At 41.7% G+C, this 18,129-nt stretch overlaps 1 protein-coding gene across 4 annotated transcripts in view; it reads left to right on the top strand.

Moving 5' to 3' along the window:
• The window catches only part of spryd3 (SPRY domain containing 3), a 66,613-nt gene that overhangs the window by 28,927 nt on the left and 19,557 nt on the right, over positions 1-18,129 (top strand). For all 4 annotated transcript variants that reach the window (XM_039800375.1, XM_039800373.1, XM_039800374.1 and 1 more), the window contains exon 7: positions 7,921-8,070. In XM_039800375.1, the coding sequence (XP_039656309.1) occupies positions 7,921-8,070 (150 nt within the window). The remainder of the gene's footprint in view (positions 1-7,920; positions 8,071-18,129) is intronic.

Here is an 18,129-nt window from a genome sequence, read left to right as displayed (position 1 = left end):
TCCAGAATGAAAATCTGCAGAATTTAGCGGAGTGTTTTTCTGCTTGTGCTGAAGATGGGTTAACATTCTGAGTTTGATTACATTTTTATTTTATTTTTTTAAATCTGCGGAAAATGGTGTATCAGTAACTGTTTAAATTAATGTATTTACTTTGTGATATACAGTAGTGACAATGGTCTACACACATACTCGTATAATTTATGTTTTGTAACTTACAACATTTCGCCTTGTGTCATTACTTTTATTGCGAGTAACACTGAATGTGAACACAAATTGTTTATAAAAAAAAACCCACAGGGCACCTTTTTATTTTTTTTATTTTGTAATTATTTCTATGTTTCACAAATCCCACCACTGATCGGCGCTTACTGACCTCCTTCTATTCACATGTGCACTTCACATGTCCCTGGAGGGCAGACCCACATGCTATATTGTGAGTGCAGATACAAGCCCTTTATGTTAGAAAATCTGGACCTCTGAGACTTTGTTGACAAATTGCGACTTTGGCTCAGGTAGCAAAGAAACTCCTGTGCACTGTCTAACTTGCAAAAAATGTATAAAGTCTAAGTTTTTAGTTTAATAGTAGGCAACGTTTCGGTATTTTGCCTGAAGATGGTCTAGTACCGAAACATACTCCATACCTAGTTTTGAAACGTATTACGTACCTACTTTTAACCTGCTTGTCTCCCTCCGACGCACCTGTCTCCTGTTGTAGATGTGCAAAGTATTTTTCTGTACTAACTTTGGCTCGGGTGAAAGTTTTTATTTAAGGTGTAGTCTCTTGACATTTGTATTGACTTGGATCCTCGAGGATTGTTAAAACACCTTCCTCATCGCCTTGAATAATGCACTTGTTTCAACATACAACACTAGTTTGGCATCATAAAGCATAAAAACCATGAATATATTAGTCTATATGACTTTCCATCTTTTTATGGCATCCCCTCTCTGGTGCTTTTTTTTTTTTTTCTCTCGAAGGTGGCAACCTTCCTGTAAAACTGTAACGCTTTGCGACTGTCCAAATAATTCAGCACTGGTGTCGTGCTGGCATTGCAGCCGCAAGTTAATTTGGGCAACATCTTCCCAGCAGTGGTAATGGTGATAATAAATGGAGTGTATTAAAAGGTGATGAAAAGCTCCACATGGCCAGTGAGTGATGAGGTGTCAGCGAAGGGTCCTTGGTTCTTACAGGTTTTGGAAATCTCAGAGGGACGATTGATTAAACCTGCAGAGTGACTTTGCGTGTCTATTGTTTAAGGGCGTTGTTTCGGGGAAATAACTTGTGGCGGTTGCGTGGTATTTAAATGTTATTGCCAGGGTATCATACCAGATCACTGTCAGAACATAAAGGCGGTCACTTGATATCTTGCAGAACTTTAATCAGTGGTGCTGCAGTTGGGGATGTCGCCGTAAGGCATGTTGCACGCATCCAGGCAAATACCATCTTGTCTTTTAACAGTACTTGTTCACCTTACTCCACCTCACTTACGGTGTCAGTTCTGTGGTAATTACAGGTTGTGTTTTTATATTTTGCGTATTGTTTTGGTGCGAAGTGCCTCTTTGAACTTCCTAACCCAGTCAAACAAGGTCGGTCCTTCAGCAAAGCAATTGTCACCCGACACATTACACGCTCGAACAAGAAAGTTGTTAAAGCAAGTGATTTATTGTGGATTTTGAAATGACACAGATTTTGTTCGCAATAAAAAGTAAATGCATGTATGGTATTTAATGCGTCGTTTGGGTTGAGTTTGAACACGCGAGCAGTTATGCCATTTCAAAAAAATTAGAACTTTTAATGAATAAGCGGCGAGTGAGTTGTAGCGGTTTTGTAAGGATGATTTACAACTCCAAAGAACAAGCTAATGTAGTGTTGCTTCACAGTAATATAAACAATCTCATTGCGTGGTTTAGGTAGAGTCATTTTAACACCGTTCAGCACGAGTGGATGTATTCAGTACAAACATCACCTGTTTGCTGCCAGCCCATTAAAAAAAAAATAGCAGCAATGACAGAGTGGCTGTAACCAGCTGTGGCATTATGATGGTGGTGTTCAGTCCATCAGGATATTCATCTTGGTCGCCTTATGCACAAAAAAGTGACTGATGTACAAGTCGGATTTAGCTACTGGAGGGCATCCAACCCAAGTGAGAGATGAATTAGAGCAGGGTATCGCAGCCTCTGGACAAGGACAAGGCCAGCTCATATATTTTCTAAATTAAAGTAGCACATTTGGTCCAGATCATTCACAGTTTAATGTCAATATTTCTTTTTTTTTTTAGGAACACAAACTGTAAGGATTTATTTATAGAGAATAAATAACACTGAAGACGAAATGTGCAGGAGAAGGAGACAAAAAAAAAAACTTTTACAAGGACTTCAAGTAAAAACAATTACACAAAGAAGCAAATCCAAAAGAAAACCAAATGTAATAACAATATAAATGCATTAAAGACATGAGTAAGTAGCTGAGTTATATGGACTTGCATGATGTCTAATCAGATCAGTTTGGTGTGAACCACATTCTAAAGAAGAGTTCTCTTAATTTCAGTTTCACCTTTCTTTAAGTTCCCACATTAGGTGTGACAGGAAATTGGCAGGACCACTCGCTGGGCGTTACGTCTGTTTCCCAGGCAGCAGCTCAACAAATACGGCATTGCACACCACCAGTACCATTCTCAACACTCCGAATTATAGCAGTGAGAGAGAGAGAGCAGGTGATTGTCAGATATCTCAGTGAGGCATGCTTTGCTCAGGGCTACGTCTCTCTTGTTCCTGCCCTCGTATCTCTCTCCTCCTTCCATTACTCAGCAGCAAGAAGCAAAAAGAAGGTGTGGTTAAATGCTCATCACACCGAAACTGTTGTCCTCATCTCCCGAAACTGTTGTTGTCCAGGCATGAAAGTGCATGCATGTTTTTAAAGTATCGCATTAGAAAAGCGCTGTATGGAAACGGAAACATTTGATTAAACTTCCTGAATTCTCACTTGAGGTGTTTTTGGCCTCTGTCAAAAAAAAAAGACTGGTGGTTTAAATAGGATATGGAAACGCTTTTGCCAAATAACTTTTGATTCCTGAAGACTTCTCTCGTAGATGGTCTATGCGGCCAAGGCAACTTGTTTGTTTCCGGTTCACAACCTCTACTTCTTCTACTCTGTTTACTGGCGGATTATAGCTACACGTAGCCTATAGCGCCAACTTCTGATGACACAACACTGTTTGCTCCGAACCAGCTGATGGAAAATTCACTAATTCACATTTCAAAAGTTGTCAAGCTTAAAGTTCACTTGACAACTGAATGGAAACAGGTCTTGTAATAAAGGAGGTGGAGAATAATGCTGAAGGCTCTGTAACTTTATCCGTGGGAGCAGTTAATTAGAAGAGATTTCTTTTGTCTCCGTAAGTGTAAAAATGCACAGCAACAGCACTTTGCAATAAGACACTAGGGAGAAGTTAGCACTTATGGCACTTGGTAGTCTGGGAAAACCCTGACGAACTTCCGGCAAATTTGAGATTTGCTCTGCAAGTGTTTCTGGCCAAGAGCCCATTCAAGCCCATTTCCAATTTTTCCAAATCGAGAAACCAATCCCAACTGTTAAGGCGGGCTTTACACGATGACGATAGCGCAGCGACGGCGAGCAGCTTTTTGTTTACATTCAACATGACGGCCACCGAAGCGCAGCAACCTGTTGATGCCGCTGTCGATGCTACGTCCCCCGGATCGCTGGTCTGATTGGTTGAAGGACTATCCAATTGCGTACAGAGTCATTTGAGCGGCGTCCGTTGGTGACGCCCCTTTGGAAATGCGCTGTGAATGAAGCTTCCCCAGACCCACTCTGTTACAACTGAGAAGGGTCTGGTGTCAACCAGGCTAGGCACTTGGCACTCATTATGTGGAAAAATCTACAATTACAGAGTGTTGCTCTTTAAATTACAAGCTGTTTAACAGTACAAAAACGAACAGACATCAAGTACAAACATTACAGAATTACTTCAGTTTAACAGCGTAAATGTTAACCCTCCTGTTGTCCTTGGGTCAGATTTGACCCCTTTTTAAAAATGTCTAAATCAGAAATAGTTTTCTTTTTTTTTTGTTTTTTTTGTAACCAAATTACAACAAAAAAAGTATGGATTCCATACAACGCTCTTTGCAAATACAATTGATCACTTTCATTGAATTTCGGGTGAAAAATGAAATGGTTTCAAATCCGTATCCTGACTAAACTCATCCACTCAACATATGTTCTTCAGATCTTAACTATTAGTCAAAATAATTCATAATGTCTGCTTTTTTAACTCAAATATTAGGTATAATTCTATATAAATGAGGTTTATTGACCATGAATTACAAAAAGTAGTGTAAAACTAGTGGTAGTAGGTTGGTGTTAGTGAATACATAACAAAAAACGTTGGAAAAAGCGATACAAATGTCGAAAAAAGGGTAAAAAAACAAACAAAAACAAAGTGTTAATCTTTTTTACTCAGGAGGACAACACAAGGGTTAAATTATTGCTGCAGAGGTCCACCAGCATTTTTACATTGTATGTACACTACTGGTTTTTTATTGAAATTTTAGCAGTTCAAGTCCAATGAATAGCTTGAAATGGTACAAAGGTAAGTGGTGAACTGCCTGAGGTTAAAAAAAAAAAAAGTAAGGTTACCAAAAACTCCAAAAAATAATGTACATTTCAGTATTTTACAAAAAGGCCTTTTTCAGGGAACAAGAAATGGGTAAACAACGTAAAGCTGTTCTGCAGCGATGGAGGTTGATCAAGCTTTGAAAGTTGGTGCTACCAATTCCCACAGGTGTTCCAACTTGTCTGGATTACTTACAACCCCCTCTGTTTGTATAAAAGTATTGTTGGAACACATTGTGGTACCGTACCCTCGTGAGCATTATTTGAACAGTATTGTACTGCAGAAAGTAGTGTGTTGCTATAAAAATGGCGGGAAAAAGGCAATTAACAATGGAAGAGAGACAGACCATCATGACACTTAAGAATGTTGGTCTTTCCTACAGAGAAATTGCGAAAAAAGTCAAGGTGTCAGTGAGTACAGTATTCTTCACCATCAAAAGGCACTTAGAAACTGGGGGAAACTCTGACAGGAAGAGGTCTGGCAGACCCAAAGCCACAACAGAATCAGAAGACAAGTTTCTGAGAGTCAACAGCTTGCGTGATAGGCGGCTCACAGGACAACAGCTTCAAGCACAGCTTAATAGTGGTCGTAATAAGCAAGTCTCAGTTTCAACTGTAAAGAGAAGACTTCGAGCTGCAGGTTTGATAGGTCGAGTTGCAGCAAGAAAGCCACTACTAAGACGTCAGAATAAGAAAAAGAGGCTTGACTGGGCCAAGAAACATCGTCAATGGACTACTGAAGACTGGAAGAAGGTGTTATGGACTGATGAATCAAAATTTGAAATCTTCGGTTCATCACGCAGGATTTTTGTACGCCGTCGAGTAGGCGAAAGGATTGTTCCTCAGTGTGTGACATCAACTGTCAAACATGGAGGAGGACGCACGATGGTCTGGGGCTGTTTTGCAGGATCCAGGGTGTACAGAGTGAAAGGCACCCTGAACCAAAACGGCTACCACAGCATTTTGCAGCGCCATGCAGTACCCTCTGGTATGCGCCTAGTTGGTCAGCGGTTCATCCTACAGCAAGATAATGACCCAAAACATAAGTCCAAGCTATGCCAGAACTAAAAGCTAAAAACATGGAGTGGCCAGCACAGTCACCAGACTTAAACCCCATTGAGCTGGTTTGGGATGAACTGGACAGAAAAGTGAAAGCAAAGCAACCTACAAGTGCCACACATTTATGGGAACTTCTGCAACAGAGTTGGGAAGAACTTTCTGAAGAATATTTGATTTCCATTGTAGAAAGAATGCCACAAGTGTGTTCAGCTGTTATATCTGCCAAAGGGGGCTACTTTGAGTCAAAAATGTAGAATACATTTTGGTTTATAAATTGATTCCATGATTTCTTTTTTAACTTAAATTGTTAATTTGTTCTAGTCTTTCATTTCAGAGTACAATAAGACATTGAACTGCATGAATTTCAATAAAAACCTGGAAAAATTGGGGTGTTCTAAAACTTTTGACCAGTAGTGTATATTGTGGTCAAGGCCCATTTGTGATTATTTCAACAGCAGTATTTCTGCAGCTTTATGCAGCCAGACTGACAACTAGTAGCTGATGGAATTGTGTAACTGTAGACACAGGCATTAGTTTAATAATCCCGGAAGGCCAACTCAGTCTCTGTACTGTTGTTCATGTGGTGTGATCCCCTCCTGTTGTCTGCCTGCACCGATTTCCCTGAGAAACACTTCAGTTTAGCTGCTGTTTGATGCTAGTGAAATGTTTTTCTCAAAGGTACCATGTGGAGTTGTTCAAACCCCAGGAGTTCTGTTGTGCATGTTTTTTGATTGGGGCCACGCTTCATTTTTGGTCATTTTTAATCCATGGTAGAGCAAGACCAGGAAAAGAGGGGGGAGTTGGGTAGCGAACAAAGGTCCCTGGTGCCATTGATGCTGTGCTGAATTTAAGATGCAATATATTTTTTTTTACGAGTTACAAAAATGTCTTTTCCTCAGTATAGGCATGGTTTGAATGTATTTTCCAACAATCTCTTTTTTTATCTCTTTAAATTAACCAAAGTTTGCACTTAATTAAGAATAAAGGCAGGAATATATATATATATATATATATATATATATATATATATATATATATATATATATATATATATATATATAAAAAATGAATCTTGTTCAACATACAGCTACACGTGAACTGTTCTGAGCAATCAGTTTAAGCCTTTATTAAGCTTTGAGGCTGAAATTCAACTTTTTGACCGCCTCAGCTTCCTTTCAGAGTTATTTTCAGTTTAATGTATTACTAAGCAACAGTGAAAAATGACAAAAAGGGAAAATGGTAGTCACTTAATTGAGACTCTTGACTTTTGTTTACGTAGGTGTGTCCTTCAAGTGGCTGGCTAGTGAAAGATGCACAAATACACACACTCAAACACTTAAACGCAAAGGCTTAATACAGAAGTGATGTTGTCCACCCCCACCTTATCTGTCATGCTAGCCTTTTACACTGGGGGCGTAGTCTTCATTGTGCACGTACTCACGCATTCACACACATTGCACTCACATGGCATGGAAACACTGCTCAGCCTAAAGGCTTTGTCGTTGCCTGGCTGCCCACCTACTTACCTGTACCCACCCATCTTCACCTGTTTAGATGCTTAAGACCAAAATAGACCTGAAAGTAATTGCATTATCCCCAGGTACTTTAAATGCAATCTCTGAGTGGCTGTTGATACTTGTAGTCACCGTGGGCGGTTCAGTGAGGGTTTGACTGGGTTTGGAAGTGTCAATCTGTCATGGTTCCCACTCACGTAGGACACCGTTGCAAAAGCTAGTTGCGTGGTTAAGTCTTTCTCTTCTGGAGCAACATTGAGCCCAGGGTTCCTGCCCAAGCTTGATTTGCTGTGTCTTCAATCTTTTGTCTCCATCTCAACTTACCCACTTCCAAAGACTTAGTCACTGCCGCCCCTTGGGCCCGGTTCGCCTGACTAACCAAAGGAAAGTATAAAAAGAAAGTCAGGGAAATGAAATAACAGCAGTTACTGGGTTTACTGGGAAACTTGAGGCTGAGGTGTGCTTCAAACAAACTATTTTGTACGATGTGTCGTCCCGCCACGTTGGACGAAAGTGTTTTTTATAGCCGTTTTGAATGGCCTCTCTCAAAGACGCAGTCAAATTCTTTCCATTAATAAAGCAGAAAGATGGTCCTTTATACTGTAATTTCAGAACTTATCATGTTTGTGTTTAATTAGCCCCCTTTTTATATAATTTACTTCTTATTAACCCCCATGTTTGTTTCTCTCCCCCTCTGTGTATCCCCTCCCTCAGCTCTTGGAGTATGTTGGCAAAGGAAAGAGCATCATGGACGTGGGTTTGGCCCAGGCCCGCCAGCCACTAACCACCCGCTGCCACTACTATGAAGTAGAGATCGTTGATGCTGGAGAGAAGTGCTACATTGCTCTGGGCCTGGCAAGGAGGGTGAGCTTTCTAAGAAAAGAACAACTTTTGACAACTTTATACACACGCACGCACGCACGCACGCACGCACACACACACTCACACTTAAACTCAACAGAGAAACACATTCTTTTGTACTTTTGGTCCTTTTCCCCCATTTTTCTACACTGTTTCACATTAGGCAGTGTAGCTCAGAGAACTCGTGGGATGTGGACTGCAGGAATAAGCCTCCCATTCGCTGAGCTTCCATTCTCCCCCTCTGGTCCCCATAGTATAACAAGTCGTTGAGCTCAAAACATGCTAATGATGGAAAACTTTGACAAAAAACTTTGAATTGGGAATGAGGCGAGTAATTGGCATGTGCAAAATGTTCCTCAGGCTCTGTCTTAAGAATGTTGTAAACTTGTCCTGATGGCGGAGAAGCAGCGCTCTTGTCATTTTAAATGTTGGATCCAAGCCGTTTTTTTGTTTTTATAGAGGACATGGACTTTGTGAAATAGGTTCTACTCGTGGTAAACACGGTGATACTGTCAAAAGCTTTATTTTCTTTCCCATTATCCAGCAGCTCTGCCATTCTCTTTGGATGTAATGGCATACTTTTTGGGTAGATGAAACACCTCCAAGAGGAAAACACAATTAGAGACATTTTAACAGCTCTTACTTGAACCCTTATTTCTTTTTCCAAAGAATGCACATGCGGTTCCCATTTCAGCATCGGCACTGCAGCTCTGCAAGTGACTATTACCATGTTGAACTGCTTTGAAGAACGAAACAGACAAACCTGTAGATGTGTGGGAACTGAGTGAAAATGATGCACATTAGGAGATGCAGAGAATCCTTTTTAACAAGGGTTAATATATCAAGCCATTTCAATACACAGCTGCAAGGATGTAAAGTATAAGCATTAGGATCTAGCAGGGCCATTTTGAATCCTCCTTACTAAGCTTATAAAGGGCAGGACTAAACTTGTATGAATGTCTGCTTTCTGATAGATGGATTCTCTCACATAACATTTTACCTAATATTATTCTTCTGACTCAGGAACTGTTTCTTCGACAGTATGGGTTCATGATTTGTGAGTGTTTTGCTCCCTGTAAATTCAGCCTCGAAAGTGTTGTGAATGTGAAATATTAGTGACTGCCAAAGCCAAGGCCTGTGGAAAGCCTGCCAGCACTGTCTCCCCCAGGGTCAAAACTCTGCTCCTTTTTAATAACAAAAATAAAATATGAAACTTGTACAACATCTCTGAAGGTCTCAGAGGCTATTTATATAAAACCGGAACAGAGGGATGCGCAGGTGACTGAATGACATGTCAATTGGAAATATTGGTAAATATATTGTTAGGGTTGTTGGCTTTTTGCAAAGTCATTGATATCTACCACCTGATATTTACACAATAAGACGCAGCAGTGAATCAGTGCTCGTACTAATTTAACCATCTTCATAGATATGTTGCTTGCCAAACCACCGCTCTGGCGATGGCAGCGTTGCACATATTCCACCCTTAAAGTTCAACTTTCTGTTCAAGGAAAATTAAACTATAATGCTGCGGCTACTGTGCATATTTTTCCATTTTTTTTCAAAAGAGGATAAAACCTTTTTTGGACATATTTGTGGAAACCGCTTCTGGGTGGGCATTTCCCTTGGCAGGTGTTGAGTGAGAGCCGTTGTTGCTAAGAAGACATGCTATCAATATCCGTGGTGCACTACTGACAGGAGCACGTAGGATAGTTATCCTTCGAAGGTCGGTACAAAATGTTTCTTCACTCACATAGAATTTATTATTTTTGGGAGTACCATTGTGCTGTTGTGTTTGTCCTCACGTGGAAAGTGGAAGAAATGATAGTCTCGCATTGCCAGACCTTCCTCCACAGCGCGGTGGAGGAGGGGCTGGCTAGTCCACACAGCATTCCGGGATGGGAGAACACATGCTCTGGTTTATTGTCATTTCTTTTAAACCAATCACAATCGTCTTGGGCGGTGCTAAGCACCGGCCGGAACAACGGTGCCTCTGCAAAATAGCCTCGGGACGGAACTTGTTTTGGTGGAACATGTGTACGTTCAAAGGTTGTTTTAGTCGTGCAACAGAAAACTCCGATTGGACAGATAGTCTAGCTAGCTGTCTGGATTTACCCTGCAGAGATCTGAGGAGCAGTTAACCATAGGCCTCAGAAAATATTTCTTTATTTTCTTAGTGTTCATTTCTAGAATTAGTTGACAATGTCTTTCTATTTAATTATATGCATAATGTTAAATGTTCTTTTATAAAGTTATTTGTTTAGGAAAGCAGCCTTCTGTGTACCTTTGCATAGTCATAGTCTATTTTTACTCCAGCTCAAACAATCACTATATCGGCCGCCATATCGGTAATTGGTGAATTTTTCCTCTCTGAAATAGTTATTGGTCTCTGAAATCCCATATCGGTTCAGCTCTGGTTGAAACTCACTTAGGCGGGTAGTCTTGTAACCAGGGATCGACCGATACTGTTTTTTCAAGGCTGATACCGATTATTGGTAGTTATTGAAACCGATAACCCATGTTTGGAACTGATATACATTTACAGTGAAAATGAAAATCTTTAAGTCAAAATGATTTTGGAATGTTACAACTCCAACACAAAACGAAGTGTAAATGCTTTTAGCAATTATTTAATAAATTAGAACAAAACACTTTCAACGTAATACCCAGTAACAGAGAGTCAGATAGTATTGTGGGCGGGACATTAAGTCAAACACTTTTTAAATTCATTAACTTTTTCGGTTATCAGGCAAATAAAACGCTGATGCAGATGATCTGCAAAATGCCAAAAAACGGCCTATCCCTACTTGTAACACGTGGGGTAGTCTGTCATGATTTGAATCACGGAGATCAGAGTAACTAATGTACCGTGCTGAAATCACAGATGGAACTGTGCCCTCTGGCTGTAGAAATTATGACTATCAAGAATAATTTTTTTGTGTGCCTGCCAACACAAATGATCGTACTGACACTAGGCACCCTCTGAAGAACATGCGTTTGTGCTGTCTCTGCACAAAAACTTGAATGTCTCATTTTTGGTAGCGTACACAATTCAAAAAATAATCAGCAGGGAGATTTATACTGATTTCTCAGCAAAAAAGTGAATTTTAAACTTTTACGCTTTTAAATCACAAATCTACATCTCTTATATGCACTGAATTATTTTTCTGTGAATTGAGAGAGAAAACTAGTATACCCTCCGATGGAGCTAAATTGTGCACACACACGCTCTCAACACACACACTCACGATGCTACCATAAGGGAAGAAGTTGAGTGGTGATAACTCCTGTCCCATTACCTCCTCAGAGTTCCTCTCTCCTTTCTTTTTGCTCCACTACTTCTCTCTCTGCATCTGGGTTTCATTATAAAGACATTAAGCTTAAGTCCAGGAGAGGTGATAAAGTAGCAAATTGAAGGGCTTGGGTAATGACTGTTTACTCAACAGCAGTCGCAAGTTTGCATGCTGGTCTTTTTCACACAACGTCCCGGGTAAGGAGGCCTGAATATAAACACAAATCCACCCATTAATGCCCCACAGACTGCCAGATTCTGCCTTTCTGTCTCTCTCGTTTGCTGTATATTGTGGTTGCTGACTTCAGGCTCAACCTTGTACTCAATCTTCTTCACTTTACAAATCTCTTTCGTCCCCTTTGCCAAATCGCCCTCTCTTCCCATCTCAACATCCGCTGTCGCCGATAACCTCTCAAGAACACTTTGGTCCCGACTGAAATATCATAACAAATATTGGATGGATTGGTGTGAAAGTTTGTACATACGTTCATAGTCCCCAGATGACGAAGCATACTTTGGTGATCCTCTGACTTTACATCCAGCACCGTCAGCAGTTTTCAATTATCCAGTGAAGTATCTGTACAAAATTTGGTGCCAATCCATGAAGTAGAATGTTCAGACATTCAATGTCCCCAATGTTCAATGTTTCCTCTAGCGCCAAATACCTGCAAAAAGGATGGCATTCCCATCAGCCTCAGTTGCACACACGCATGGTAAACATCACACCTTCCAAACACTGTCCCATTTCCCTGCACATTGTTTTAATTCTTGCCAAAATCCCAATGCGAAAATGCCAAATAAAGGGAAAGTCGAGGTTTGAGATGTTTAAATTAGCTGGTTTTAAAAAGTTTGGCAGGGAATATGTACATGTGATGAGTGTGAAAGTTTTGTATGCAAGGTATGTGTTGTTTTTTTTGCGTGTTCATAATCTAAGATCTGTTTTGACCCCACTGCAATTCCTGGCCCTGACATGACCTCTTGCTTTCTCGCTCTCATTCCTCTGAAGATAAGGGTCTCTATGAATGTACAGCATGCATATGCTTGGTAGCACGGTTGTTTTTCATCCGGTACACACAGCGGTTGCTAGGCTGTGGGACAAAGAGAGATCTAGGCTTAGTTATGGGGTGGAAGGGGTGTAGAGGGTAGATGGGAGCGTGAAAGTCGGGAGGTAGAAAAATCAAGGGAAGCTATTCGGAATATAAGAAAACACAGGAAAAAAAGCAGGAAAACCCTCATGTCCTGAAAAACAAACAGAATCCTACAAAAGAAAAAGATCATGACCCTGTGTTAGGACAGGGAAGTGAAGAAGGAGGTAGGAGAGAAGGGTTGGAAATGGGAACGTGGATGGATGGGTGTCCTAGTCGTGATGGAGGACCGAAGAGATGGATATGATTCAGAAGTCATCAGTGTCTGAATGGTTTTCTCAGATCACCCATGACCCCTCTGTGTCAGACGAGTGTATTGACTTACTGTCTGTTCATGTACATAACACGTTAATAAAGCCACACACGCTATTGAACACAAAGAAGCAATAAAACTGCTCAGGAGACTGGAATGGCAGCGTTTCCTCTGTCCTGGTATGCCCCGGGACCCGGTCCTGGGAACAGCGCTCTTCCTCTTCCTCTTGTGATGCAGCAGTCCTACTAACCGTTTTTCAGTGCCGCTCCTGTGGACCTGTTTATTCTAAGAGGGTCAATTTAGGATAAAACAAAGGACCACTCACTGTGCCAAGGCCTCTGATCTGGAAGATGCAGACCACCAGCAGAATAATGTGTGAGGTACTTGGTCGGTGTAACTTGCGTTTAGAACGGCAACAATTTAGTTATTCGATTAGTCGATCGACAGAAAATGATCTGCTATTTTTAAACTTTTTTTCGGTTGCCACGTTACGTTTGCTGTTGCCCCGATTCACTAATGTGAGAATTTTATGGGTTTGGTCATGAAAATAATTGGTAGTTGCAGCCCTACTTAAGAGGAGCAATCAGCCACAGGACCTCTGTGCAGGGACAGAATCTGTTCCTTTAGCATATTGGCACACAGATTTTGTGTTTCCACTGCATCCGAAGAACTGACGATTGTACACGAGACAACACCACCAAAGTGATCATTATCTCCATAATTTATTGTTATTTCTTGTTGATGATTGAATGAACGTTGGAAAGCAGAAGTGGAAAGGGCGATTGCAAATGGCAGAGAGGCAAGATACCTTGCTGGTGTGGCTCTATGGATGACCAGGTCGGTCGGTTAAACTATGCAATGAAGACGGCTTCTAACCTAACGCTAACGTATAGTGGTGTTTCTGTACTCCAGTGTCTTGTTACTTGGTGACTGGGTGGAAGGGTGTAGGGAGTCGGCCCCACAGATTTATCAGTGTAGCTCTAATGTTGACATTATGTTGACACATTTAGTTATGTACTGTACAGCGTCACAGAGTCCCTAGCATGTGCTGTAGACCTATTATAGTATTATATTATTGCTTAGCTGTCCACCCCACAACTTTACTGTTTTGGGCACTGTCCCCGCTCCCATGGCGTCATTTTCGCCCACAGCAAGCAGCGGTTTTCAGTGAAAAGGCTCTACAACCTGACTCAACACTTCCTGCTCATCACCAAACAGCAGACAGACACAGTTGGACGCTAGCTGGTGAACATAGTGGAGCATTTAGCAGCTTAAAGAGACAGTTATGTCTCTCGTGAGTTGGTAGTGACTCCTGAAGGAAATATGGTTCTCTATATCAATTTCAAACTTGGCATGTTGTGTTGACAACTTGTTTCCTCTGCCCCCAAATGAGATTCCGCTCCCAGGTCGTTAAATGAATGGTACTAACAAGTGTTTTCTAGCAGTGGGAAATATGTACTTTTGCAGCGGTCTCAAGGTTGACGTTTGACCATTCCTTCAAAATCATCCCCAATAGTTTAGGGCCATTTGACAGTACCAGCTCTGAAGCAGGGAGTTTGGGCAGGAACCTAAGCTGTAGTCTTCTAATCAGAGTTGGACCTTGGTTATTGTCTGCAGATAGTGCCTGAGTAGTCTTGCACTGCCAGACCTCCACAGCGCTGTGTCGGCAATGGTATGGTCTGGCTGCAAGAATTACCATTTTTGGGATAGGGTAAAAAGACGTTCTGGCTTGCTGGCATTTCTTTAAACCAATCACAACCACCCTGGGGGGCTCTAAGCCCCCGGACGCTGTGACGGTACCCCTGCAAAAGACAGCGGAGATAGCGTAAGGGGAGGTTCATCCGGTACCGGATGTCAGGCTTTATACCCGGTAAACCAGTCCAGTACCTGCCATAGTGACGACCCTAAAAGGTTACCCGAAAGGGACAGATCCAATGTGTTGTTGGGGACACAATAGGAGTAGAGCACTGCTAAGCTCAACACTATGTGTGCACTGTGTCATGTCACTTTTTCGGCCACTTATTTCAATAAGACAACAAACCTGCTCAGTTTTATCTGTTTGCATCAAGAAAACATTTGCATATGCACTTGCATCCATAAAAAGTGCTGAACATGCCCAAACGCATACACGGGCTGTTGTTGTCTTTACTGATGTCAGACGCTTTCTGTCATCGTGTGGGGAGCTGGGGGTTTTAGCCTGATGACACAAGGTTATACAAACAGACCTGCATTAGTTCCCTACACAGTCTCTGCCAAACCCCTATAGCCGACGTTGTGTGGGCACGTACAAACAGAAACGCACTACTTTCCCTCCATACAAACTGTATCCATACACTCACATCTGCGGGAAGTCCTCTTTTTCGACCGCTCTGCGATATGCCAGTGTGATAGGTTGCTGCAGATGATGGGTATCTGCTTCCACACGGTTCCCCACACTCGGCCCGCACCTTTCCGCTCTTAGGCTTTCAGACTTGTTTACTCTGCCACCGTGTGGAAATGCAGGCTGCTCTGATGACACCGGTGTATCAGCTGTGGATCTGATACCGCGGGGGCTTTGCTCGGCCATGCTGTTGACACAACGCTGGTGTTTGTTGTTCTTAGAGGCAGCTTGCATTTCAATGATGGCTTCTGCAGGCCAATGGGGGGTAGTGACCATGTTTGGAAAGTTTTCCAGTATGTGAGAGTGGACCAGCTGGTTAACATGGTTCTCTCTTTTTTTTTTTTTTTTTTTTTTTTTTTTTTTTTTTTTTTTTTTTTTTTTTTTTTTTTTTTTTTTTTTTTTTTTTTTCTCTCAAATGCATTCCATTATATGTTGATGGAGAAGGAGTGTAGGTGTAATTTAGTGGCGCCACCACTGATTGAAAAACAAAAAAATCGGAGCATTAACTGTTGTAATTCCAAACCACAATAGGTTGGAATGTTTCTTTTATCAGAGGGAAAGCTGTTTCAAGTCCCACAAAACAATATGATCTGTGCTTCACAGAATTCATGGCTGAAGAAAAAAAAAAAATCGTTGTTTTTACACTGAAGAGTCTGAAGATTGAAATCTTATTTTTACACCGTCAAATTGTTTACTTACACATTCTGTATGACATTCTTCCCCCCCCCTATCTACCACAATGAATGCAAACCTCTTGGTGAAGAAAAGATAACATGATGTTTTTGAGGGTGTTTCTGTTTTCTTGAATCGCGCTGTAGCAGCTGCAGTTTGTCAAATACGTTTGTAGACAAAAATGTGTTTGTTGCCAGTTGATTTTTTTTCAGTAGTTAAGTTACTGTTGCTACACGTGTCAAGCTGTCTCGCATGGCACATATGCGGTTTACAATAATGACGATGCCAGATCTGTGAAAGTTTTTAGTTATTTTTATAAACAATTTGGGATGCACTGATTTATTGGGAGGACATTGGTATCCCGCGATAATCGGGGCCTGACGGAATATGGCTTTTTGGCTTCTTAGCTTAAAGGTCCCATGGCATGAAAATTTCACTTTATGAGGTTTTTTAACATTAATATGAGTTCCCCCAGCCTGCCTATGGTCCCCCAGTGGTTAGAAATGGTGATAGGTGTAAACCGAGCCCTGGGTATCCTGCTATGCCTTTGAGAAAATGAAAGCTCAGATGGGCCGATCTGGAATCTTCTCCTTATGAGGTCATAAGGAGCAAGGTTACCTCCCCTTTCTCTGCTTTGCCCGCCCAGAGAATTTGCCCCACCCATGAGAGAGAGAGAGACATCATGGCTTTCAAACGAGCAAAGTGGCAGTTGGTCAAGGCCACACCCTCCACCTTGCATACTAAGGAAAGCTCATTGTGGGACTGGCTGTAGTGGCTGTAATTCTGCACCAAGGCTGAATTTTGGGAAAGAGACTTCAGATACAGTGTTAGGGGACCACTAAGGCCTATATAAAAGCATCCAAAGAGCACCATGTCATGGGACCTTTAAATAACATTTTTGTATTTTCAAATAGTATGATGGATGTTGCTGGAGTTTAAACTGACCCAAATGTTTGGCTCTGGGAGCCATTAATGTCTGTATGAAATAGTATTGCAATCCATCCATTAGTTGTTGAGGTATTTCTGGGGCTAGGTACCTAATTCAATAATTTTTAGGCACAGACCGAATTGCCTCTTAAGTATCGAGTATCGAAAAATGCCTCGTCATTCAATACCCAATTGCAATGCCTAAGCAGTAAATCTCATCAGCGCCTGTGAGCCAGTAGGCACGCAGCATGCTTCTACCAAGATCTAATAATGTCTGTGACTGGCTGTCTGACGTTACACGTCGTAGAGACACGCAGGAAAAACTCGACGTTACACAGGGACGGGGCTCACGTAGTAGGAGCTGAAAAATAAATGAAAAGATTTGTGGCGTAATGTTGTCATTTATTTTAGTTTTATAAAATTGATATTGAAAAAAGTATCGTTAAGGAACCGGTATCGAAGTCACGGTATCGGTACCGGTATCAACATTTTTGAACGATACCCACCCCTAGGTATTTCAGTCTGGACCAAAGTAGTCGACTGAGCGACTTCGTAAATAGGATATACTGTAATATTGAGATACTGTAATGCTGTACAATTATAAAGCCTCAATCTCAGTGTGTAGAGAAGGCAGTGCTGCTTCAGTTTTTCCCACTAACCCACCATATTTATTTGATGTATAGAGCACTAAATAGATGTTTTGAATTAGAGATGATGGACACAACAATTACCCGGGAAGACGGCATTTGACCGTTGATCCATTCATCAGACACAAGTCTGCGGTTTCCATTAAAGCGCTATAAATCCACCCGTTATTTGTTTAGCCGTTCCTAATGTTGTCTTATTTCAGAGCGTTCCTCCAAATCGCTGATCAGATCCGAGTCTGTGGATCATCAATCAGGGAGCGGAACACCCAGACGTTCCTCTCCTCCTCGTGGATATTCAGCCCAGATGCCAGCCAGCCAGAGGAATCCTTGGGCTTGTGGTTGAGACGAGGGGGAAGAGGAGCAGACTTGGCAGATCAAGGGGCTTCAGGCTTGGAGGAGTAGCTGCATTCCTCCATGTCTCTCTGTCTTCCTCTGCTGATTTCTCACTCTGTCCTTTTCCCTCGCTCTATCTCTCGCTCTCACTTTCCACCCATCCATCTCAATTTCCTGTTCCTCGAGCCCCAATGGGGTTGTCAGACAGGATCGTTGATGTTTCCCTGATGTCCTGTCCTCAGAATGCTGCGCTCTTGTCTGCCTGGCCAGACCGAGCCGACTGTCCGCAGTGTTCCCGTTACTCGTTTCTGCACACAGGTGCTAATAGTAATAATTTCAACGGACCCTGTTTTGTTCTAGAGTAACGTATCGCCTCTTTAGTCTCTGCATCAGTCATCAGTGGACTGTTTCTT

Source organism: Perca fluviatilis, chromosome 5, assembly GCF_010015445.1.
Source record: "Perca fluviatilis chromosome 5, GENO_Pfluv_1.0, whole genome shotgun sequence".
In the NCBI taxonomy this organism is placed as follows: Eukaryota; Metazoa; Chordata; class Actinopteri; order Perciformes; family Percidae; genus Perca; species Perca fluviatilis.
Note: the sequence above shows the minus strand (reverse complement) of the source record. Positions and strands in the feature narration are given on the sequence as shown.